Genomic DNA, 10,014 nt, shown 5'->3' with positions numbered 1-10,014 from the left:
GTGCGTGCGTGCGTGCGTGCGTGCGTGCGTGCGTGCGTGCGTGCACGTGCATGTGTGTGTGCGTGTGTGTGTGTGCGTGCGTGCGTGCGTGCGTGTGTGTGTGCGCATGCATGTGTGTGTGTGTGTGTGTGTGTGTGCGTGTGTGTGTGCGTGTGTGTGCGTGTGTGTACCTGACCGCCGAGCTGCTTCATTAAAGGCTGAAGTTGACTGAACAAATCATATCCTTGATGAAAAAACGTGAAGTTGGAGTTCATATAGGACAACATCTGCAGAGACAGAACTGAAGTTGGCAAGGGTTCCTCTCCAAATCTTGCTGCAGAATTGTGACATTTGAAAGTTTTCTGTAATGTGTAATCGAGTCTTACCGATTTGAGGATTTCCAACCTTCTTTTAGACTGAAGCACATTAATCTGAAAACGTTTGTGAAGGCACATGTTAAACATTGATTATTTCATATTTAAAAAGGGTCTTTTTGACACAGTCTGAATAGGGCGCTGTAAGGTTCATTTGAACGCTCTTGAAAGAATAAAAGCTTTTTTCATTGAACCTCTTCAAGATTCTTGTGATTTTTGAAGTCTGAACAGGTCTAAAGATAAAGCATGAGGATGACTGACCTGCAGCACATAGTCGAGGGCGATGTGACGGAAGCACTTGCGTGTGGTGGTCAGGATGTTGGTGGCCTCCTCCACCTCGTGCTGTTTGTTACGAGGCACCTGAGCGTTTTTCACCAGAGCCACTTCCTTCTCCTCGCTCACTTTATCAAACTGCTTCTTAGCGTCTTTAAACTTCTTCAAGTCTCTGAAAAGACAAGTTTGAGGTGAAAAGGGGTCCTCGTCTCTCACAAAAACAGCCCCATCATGAAAAGGGATGAAACAGACACTCACTCCTTCACAAAAGCCTGAAGCTGAGACTTGATGGATCTCTGGGCTTGATCGAATAAAATCTAAAGAAAGAATGGAAAACAGAAGATGTTTCATTACGAAGAAATAAAGAAAGACAATTGTATTGGTCGGTCTGAAGGAATGATGCGTTTAACCCTCAACAAAGTAAGAATAATCACTTTTTTGCATTTTGTTCGGATAACAATTGTATCATAAAATGTATATTTAGTTTGGTTCCAAATGAGATAACTTCATGTTTTTTATGATGTTATCATGTTTTTATTGTGTTAGTTAGCTGTATTTTTTTGTTGTTATTATGGCTTAAATCAATACAAACCAACTGCAGTTTGATTCATATTAATTGGAACGCACAATAAAAAAACATTTTTAAAAACGAAGTTATCTCATTTTGGAACCAAACTCTTCATGTATTTCCTATGTTTGCATTTATTACAATTACGATTTTAATATTTATTTTAAAAACACTTAATATTACACGTTGACGAACCGAACCACAAAGTAATTTAACATTCCGTGCACATCGTTCGTGACAGTTACAAGGTCGATATGTAATCGCATCATATCCTAAGATCTGTATTGTAACTAGACATATGCCCGGTTAACCGAAAATATATATCACGTGATTTATGCACAATTTGTAAGTGCAGTACGGTAAAATGCTGCTGCATCCGAAAGCCAGAGGGCGCTCTCGTGCAGAAACTCCAAATACGCACTGCAGAAGAAGACCATAACACACGTAGTTCTAGGAAAAGCCTGGGACATGTTTTTATCACTGATCCTCAAGCCCATCAGGTATTTTTATGATAATAAAGTATATTTATAATGATCGTGTTTGACGGGTGTTCTTTTTTTTAAATGCACGTTATAAGCGACTCAAACTCGCGCTGCTTTTAGATCGAGCAGCATTTCCTACTGATCCCAGAGCCGTGCTTCACGGACAAGCGACGCATCAATAAAATAATCGATATTTTGCATTATCGCAGCCAGCTCGGTTTCAGCAGGATTTAGTGGTAACCGCGGTTAACCGGGCACATGTCTAATTGTAACGCCAGGCACATTTCTCATATCATTAAGCTCATCGTGGTATAATTTAGGAATAGAAATGCCGTTTCGGGTCTCTTACTGTGTGATAGTTGTTCATTTCCTGCAGTGTCTCAGCAAACGCAGCTAAACTGCACTAAAAGAGGAAGACAGAAGTATTAGAAGAACAACACCTGAAAAGTCACTTTGACATGATTTACTAAAGATTGAGCCGTAGACTCGCTCTTACCCCGACGACCTCATCTCTGGTGGACTGCAGTGCCAGTTCTCTGATTCCGTTCACAAACTGCTTGTTGGCCTGATTATACACTCGTCCGGCATCTATCATCCCTATACACAACTTCACCAGCTACAAAACAATCACGTTAAAAACACTTGTTAACACTCCAGTACATACAGTATAGATTTATTTACAATGAGACATATGCCACAAATGTACATTTACGTACATTACGCTTTCAACCAAATGACCTATGCACCATCAACGCAATGATCTACCAACTGAGGTACAGGAATCTAAAGTGTGCGAGCCGTTCACCTTGTCAAGTTTTGACTCCAGTTCTCCAACGTCTCCCTCCACCTCTTCTACCGTGGCCCTACAAACATCAACAACGAGTTAGTCAACTTCATTCAAGACATTTGAATGAAATAACAGCAGTGAATCAAGCAGCATACAGAAGATGTGAAAGCTCTTCTAGCGACACACATTATCTCGGTATCTGAGAAGCCGTCTCATTCCTAGAGTATATGGTGCATGTGTCCAACATTGTGAATAGCATAATGCCTCGGTTTGTTTGTTTACAGAGTTAAAGGGACAGTTCCTCCAAAAATGAAAAATCCCTCATCATTTACTCACCCTCAGGTTGTTTCAAACCTGTAGGAATTTCTTCGTTCCAATGAACACAGAGAAAGATATTTGGAAGAATGTGAGCAATTTTCAGTTCTGGGACAAAAAATATTGTATTTTTTTGTTCTGTTGAACACATAATGAGATATTTTCGAAGAATTTAGGAAAACAAAGCATTCTCGGGCACCTTTGACTACCATTTAAAGGGGTCATATGTATGGAGGACTAAACCTGCAAAAATTATAAATAAATGAATGTATAAATAAATAAATATATACACGAATAAATATAATATTATGAAAATAAATACAGGAATGAATGGTTTGATAAAACAAAATTATTCGTTTTAGCTATTATTGATCTTAGCTTTAACTTTTCTTTTCATTTTTTAAATTGATTTATTATTTTTTGTGTCCATTTTTAATTATTTTTAATTATTATTATTTTTTATTTTTAGATTATTTTATTTATCATTTCCTTTTATTTTTACATTTATTTATTTATACGTTTATTTATTTTTATATTTATTTATTATCGCATGTATTTATTTCCACTTTTATTTATTTATTCTTGTATTTATTCTTACTTTTCTGTGTCTTGTATGGTAATTAGATGGGTTGGTTTTGCCTACTATTGGTTCAGCGTAGATTGAAGCGTTTGATCGATTACTCTTGACTTGTTTTGGACTAACGTCACGTCACTCACTGATCGTTTGCTTCGTGTATAACGTTAAGTAACTATGGCGTGCGCACAATTAGCTAGAGAGTTACAGCATTTAGCCAATGAAGTCGATAACCATGCATCAAATGACTATGTGTCATTCAGATTAGATGCACTTATTGATGATTTATTACAGATTGACGGCGAGATAAATGACAAAGTTCTCCCTCGGTTGTTAGCCTCTTTGCAGCACATTCAAAGTCTGTGCGAGTCAGAGGGTGCTATGGTGTGGTGGCGTTACAGTTCAACTGGTGAAAATCATAAAGCACAAAATGTAATAAGGTTTAACTACACAGATGAGCTTGTAAACCGAAGTCGCAAGCTAACGCTTTGTCAAAGTGATAGTTATAAGCAGCCTTTCGGTTAGAAAAAGCGTAAAGATTTAATGTAACATGATGTAACATAATGTAAATGAATTGAGACATAGTGAACTTAAGTCACAAGTTAACACGGTAGTAATGAGCATCGTTCTTTCACTACAGGGGCCATCAAATGGAAACCATTCCTTCTAAAAAGACGTGGTTACTAAACGGTACTCGTAAACTACATTCCATAAGAGATAAATAACACAGAGGTCACAAGTTAAAACGGGCATATTCCCTTGATTCATCCAGCTGCATATTGTTGTGTGACATCTTGATATTATTGCAAAGATCCGCAGCAGCTAGCATTGCGAAATAGCTTAGTGTGATTGTTACCGTAGTGACACGCTGCCTCACTTTATTGTATGGGTACGAATCCCGTGTCAAATCGCTTTATTTATTTTTTCACCTCGCTTCAGCCGTTACGGGCGATCATACCAATAATTTGCAATCTTAACAAGAATGTCAAAATCATGTAACAAGAAAGTCTGTGTTTATTAGACATCTTAATATCAAGTCGTCTTGTGCTTTCAGAATCGACGAATCTGCTGAGGTCGTTCATGCACCTCTTTGGCAGAGGACCTGTAACCGGAACTTGGTCACCACCTTAGCACCCCCTGACTCGCACAGATTTTGAAGAACTTTGTCATTTATCTCTCCGTCAATCTGTAATAAATCCTCAATAAGTGCATCTAATCTGAATGACACATAGTCATTTGATGCATGGTTATCGACTTCATTGGCTAAATGCTGTAACTCTCTAGCTAATTGTGCGCACGCCATAAACGTTATACACGAAGCAAACGATCAGTGAGTGACGTGACGTTAGTCCAAAACAAGTCAAGAGTAATCGATCAAACGCTTCAATCTACGCTGAACCAATAGTAGGCAAGACCAACCCATCTAATTATCATACAAGACACAGAAAAGTAAGAATAAATACAAGAATAAATAAATAAAAGTGGAAATAAATACATGCGATAATAAATAAATATAAAAATAAATAAACGTATAAATAAATAAATGTAAAAATAAAAGGAAATGATAAATAAAATAATCTAAAAATTAAAAATAATAATAATTAAAAATAATTAAAAATGGACACAAAAAATAATAAATCAATTTAAAAAATGAAAAGAAAAGTTAAAGCTAAGATCAATAATAGCTAAAACGAATTATTTTGTTTGATCAAACCACTCATTCCTGTATTTATTTTCATATTATTACATTTATTCGTTTATATATTTATTTATTTATACATTCATTTATTTATAATTTTTGCAGGTTTAGTCCTCCATACATATGAGACGGTTAAAACGAATATTATCATTTGTTTTAGATGTAATGCAATGTGTATACTAGGGTTGGCTCGATACCAAAATTGGGTACCGTACCAGAATCTAATACCGGTAATATCGGTACCACAGGTGATCAATAACCAGCCCCCAAATAAATTATTTGAAAAAATATTAAGAAGACTGCATGAAACTTCTGTAACTGCTTTAATGCATATTTTATATATTGTTTTTATATTTTATATTGCACAATTTTATTTTTACACTTTTACACTGTATTACTGAAAAATGCTTTGGTTATATAGACTTATCATCATAATCCCACAAATATGAACAATACAATTTTGAACAACAATTGATTGTTTCAAGTAGGTCTATTTAACAGTAGCATTCAAGATGAAAGCTGAATGATCAATAAAAATAAAACACTGTGACACAGATTTATTAGGTTACTGTCACTTTAAGGCAAATTCTGTTTTGATGAGGATATACATTTAAAACACAGCGGACTGTGCTTATGTGAACCTTTTGTGTTTTTGACATAACAGCGTGTGTATTTGACAGTATAAGAACATATACATGACGCGAAAGGAACTTCATGATGATGAGTAGAATAACTGAGATGTCTGGAACAGAGATAACGTTATATATGGTACGTACGCCGTTGAATGGAGATGTACAGACGCATCGCAGCATGCTGAATATACGTTACACTGTAAAACAATCTAAAGATCTCTCAGCAAAAGTAGAAAGAGCCGAATTTGTAATAAATCACTCGCAGTGTCTCAGTTTAAATGGTCGCAAAAGTGCTTGTAGAGCGATTCATCTTGTTCTTCTATGGTGCCGCTTCTGCGTCAGTTCTGTGGCATACTGCCGCATAGCGGTGAACTTTGGAACAGAAGCATTTCAAGTACCGAAACAAGCAAAATTCTGGTATTGAACCGTTTGAAATCTAACATGTAAATTTCCAGAACCGGTTTACCGCGCAACACTAGTGTATACACAATTTAAGGTTAAAAAACGCTGTATTTCTGTTTGTATCTCCTCTTTGCTCCTGGCTCTGAAAAGCGAGGTGTGCTATGATTGGCCAGTTCACCAGTGCGTAGTGATTGGTGGAATACTGCAAGCCTGTGATGGAAATGTAACGCCTCTGACCATATTTGGAACATCAGGTTCCTCTTCAATTGTGCGGACAGGTACGCCCACCTTACTTGCGTCTACATTTGGGCGGTCTTAGTCAAATCAGACCACCAACTGATGTACTTTGTAGATTTGTGGGGGTGTGGCTACACGAGGTGTTTCAGGCAGGTCTGGGTGAGCGTTCGCTTTTACATAGAATGACTCTTTTGTTCCCACACTTTCATTTTTTCTATTTTACGTCTTACCAAAGACACAGAAAAACACGTATTCGCGCCATATGACCCCTTTAATTCTTCCTACTACGGTAGTTAATGATGTCCCAGAACTGAAAATTACTAACATTCTTCCAAATATCGGTATGAAATGACATGAGCGTGAGTAAATGATGACAGCATTTTCATTTTTGGATGAACTGTCCCTTTAAATCTAAACTCTACAGAATTAACTCGACACTCGAGTTTATTTCCATTCAACAAGGTAAAGCGATTGAACAAACAATAAATGAAATAAATAAGCAATGAGCAAAACTTTGAAATATAGACATAATGAGATTATAGTTATGAACTGTGTGACTTCTTTAAAGCTGTTTTTCCTAAATTAATAACTTCATGAAAAATTCTGCATATGCTTTTTTGAAATATATAACACATCATATTTAAAGATGTGGTTTATATTTATTATAAATATGAACAGTGCACCATGCGCGTTCATGCACATTCATGACATCTATAGAGCATCACTGGGCCTATAGTACCAGCATCTTTCTCCCAAATGAAAAGCCACGTGTTGGAGATGAATAGAAATAATACAACAAAGTCACTATAACCCTTCTCCTTATATAATCCAAATGCATACAATTATGATGTTTATCTTTTTATCTATTTTAAGCCCAAAACACCCAAAAGACACATTTACTACATATGCCAGAATATATAAATACACAACAGAGATCGATATTTCTCTTCCAGCACATCTTTCCATCGATAATGCGGATAAGGTGAGACTCAAAATCTAGTGAGCTGCCTACCTAGTCAGCATCTAAAGAACCGTATGGGACCGTGCAAGTGAGGTCGAGAAATGCTGTCTTGGAAGGGAGCTCCCTAGGTTTTGAGACACTACATCCATGAGAGGTGACAGAGGAGCGACGCTTTTGTGCATCATTTACGTGTTTATTTACGGGACATTTGTTTGATATTAACATCAGACTCACCGGAACCGCGGCGAATCCTTGAGACATTCTTCAAAATCCACCGTCACTTTCATTTCGATAAATCGCTGATAATAATGCCACTGATGTCCGAAGGTGATCCCGAGAGCGCAGGGTACAAATGACAATGCTTCACAGCTACGGATTTTAGATTTAACACATCAATTACAAACTATCTGCAATTGACGAATGACGAAATTATTGCTAACGCGTTCATTGCATTAATTTGAGAGCGGTTGGTTTTCATATATCCGACGATGAAGCATCCCAGAGGATACAGCAGCAGCACTACGCCCCATCCGGCTAGCCGTTCTACCAATCCTACTACAGCGAAGGCTTAGCTCGTGATTATTAATTACGGAGCGAACGTTCGCCCAATTGATTGGCTAAAACGTTGGCGACGTAGGCAAGTGGGCGCTACCAAAGCTAGAGAGATTATAGGCTTGTTCGACTTGATGCGGCGCCGCAAGATCCGACAGGCGAAAGACATCAAAGTACCGCGAGAGCGATTCGAAAGCAAACTTTCTATCGTTTTTCGAATCGCTCTCGCGGTACTTCGACGTCATCCACTTGTCGGATCTTCGGCGCCGCATGAAGTCGAACAAGCCTAATGCTGCGTTCAAGGCACCTATGAACTCAACCTGGACATCATTTTTGGAACGGCGCTCTTTTAATGTTACTAAATACTTGATGTTTTAACGTGCGCTGCCGACCCAAACCGCATACTGTCATACTATATAGTAGGCAAAAAGCAGTAGGCGAAAGAGTAGTATGTCCCAAACCTCAGTATTCATAAAACAGTAGACGAGAAATTTACGCCTGGTGCATTATTTCTCGCGAGATTTGGACGTATGTATACTATACATTACAACGTAATGTATATATTTTATTTGTCTTTTAGTACTGTTGATGAATTCAGGAAAATTTGAGTTGGATAAACAGCGAGTTAACACATGTGCAACTACCTTCACATTTACATGCAGTATTGAGCACAGATCACAGAGGTCACTTGAATCTTGTTTGACCGTTACAGGGTCAGATGAGAACACTCGTTAACATCACGAAGGTGGCGACGGTGGTCCGCTGAGAGATGGCAGTAGGGTGTGGGGTTACGCGCCTGTAGATACAGGATCATTTGTCACAACAATAAACTGAAATAAAGCTTTGATTTATGTGATGTTTACTTGTATATGTATTAATAATTATTAAATTCATTTATTTTCTTACATCAAATTTACGTATTTTTTATTCATGTTTATTCTATAGTTTTCTGTACATAAAACATATTACATTACTTCATGCATTATGCCATTGCTTCACTGAAAACGTATGCATTCACATTTTTGAAGTCTGTATTAATGCTTAGATGGCATTTGGAAATACAATTACATTTAGTAGCCTATTTTAATACAATACATCATTTTCAGGAAAAAAAATAAGTATTGGTCAGCACTTATCAATAATATTGTGCACAAGTGTAGGTGTGGGCTAGCAATGCATTTCTAGGGTACATTTAATTTATAAGCAATAATACTTATATTCCTTGACAATAAAATCAGCAGTGCTCGCCTAAGGCGAGATCGTCCAGCAGCTGCCCGACGTCTCCTTTGTGAAGGCATTACAAACATGTTGCAAATGCTGGAAAACTCATGGAAGCTAAAGTTAGCATTACTGATGATAATGCACCCGTCTCTCATAACTTCAGTTGTTGCGCTTGTTATTACGTCACATGTTTAATCTCTGGCCCGTGTACACTCCAGTACAGGAGGTGGCGGACATGCACCACAAAAGTAATTTGCTCCCCGCCATTAAAAAGGAAAAGAAGATCATCAATATGACGGACAACGGCCGATCGCATTCATACTACACCCATTCAGGGAAAACAGTACGTACTCAACTCAACTCAACTTTATTTATATAGCGCTTTTACAATTTTCATTGTTACAAAGCAGCTGTACATGAGACATATTGACTGTAAGCAAAATAATTAAAGTTGTACCAGCAAAAACAAGAAAAGGTTGAAAACACAGAAGACAGACACACCCATATACAAAACACTCCACACACACAATATGCACACGTACTAACACACATAGACATAGAGACACACACACACACACGGATGCGCACACACACACACACACACGGATGCGCACACACGCACGCACATACACACACACACGTACGTACACAGACAAGTACGCACACACACACACACACACATACACACACGCTCAGTGAGAGCACACATTTAGGATAAAGGAGAGAGAAGCACAGGTCAAATATAACAGACTATAAATTCCTATATGCAATATTAATTAAGTAAAACTTTAAAATTCTAAAGCAGCCCCCCCGGTCAGGCAGATAGTGCAAAAACAGTATGCAAACGGTGGCGAGGAACCCAAAACTCTAATCGAGAAAAAAAACCTCAGGAGAACCCAGGCCCAACCAGGGGATTCCAGTTCCCCTCTGGCAAAAGCTGCTGCCTCTGCACAAGCTC

At 37.9% G+C, this 10,014-nt stretch overlaps 1 protein-coding gene across 1 annotated transcript in view; it reads right to left on the bottom strand.

Annotated features, from left to right (window-relative positions):
- Positions 1–7,882, bottom strand: part of acap2a (ArfGAP with coiled-coil, ankyrin repeat and PH domains 2a) — an 18,319-nt gene extending 10,437 nt beyond the window's left edge. Inside the window, exons 1-8 of the mRNA XM_057333629.1 lie at positions 7,518–7,882; positions 2,482–2,539; positions 2,173–2,292; positions 2,026–2,079; positions 885–943; positions 615–798; positions 366–410; positions 171–266 (exon numbers count right to left, since the gene is read on the bottom strand). Coding sequence (XP_057189612.1) covers positions 171–266; positions 366–410; positions 615–798; positions 885–943; positions 2,026–2,079; positions 2,173–2,292; positions 2,482–2,539; positions 7,518–7,570 — 669 coding nt within the window. The 5' untranslated portion in view covers positions 7,571–7,882. The remainder of the gene's footprint in view (positions 1–170; positions 267–365; positions 411–614; positions 799–884; positions 944–2,025; positions 2,080–2,172; positions 2,293–2,481; positions 2,540–7,517) is intronic.
- Between the last annotated feature and the right edge of the window lie 2,132 nt (positions 7,883–10,014).

This window comes from Triplophysa rosa, linkage group LG5 (genome assembly GCF_024868665.1).
Source record: "Triplophysa rosa linkage group LG5, Trosa_1v2, whole genome shotgun sequence".
NCBI lineage: Eukaryota > Metazoa > Chordata > Actinopteri > Cypriniformes > Nemacheilidae > Triplophysa > Triplophysa rosa.
The sequence above is the reverse complement of the archived record's forward strand: the minus strand, read 5'-3'. Positions and strand labels throughout refer to the sequence as shown.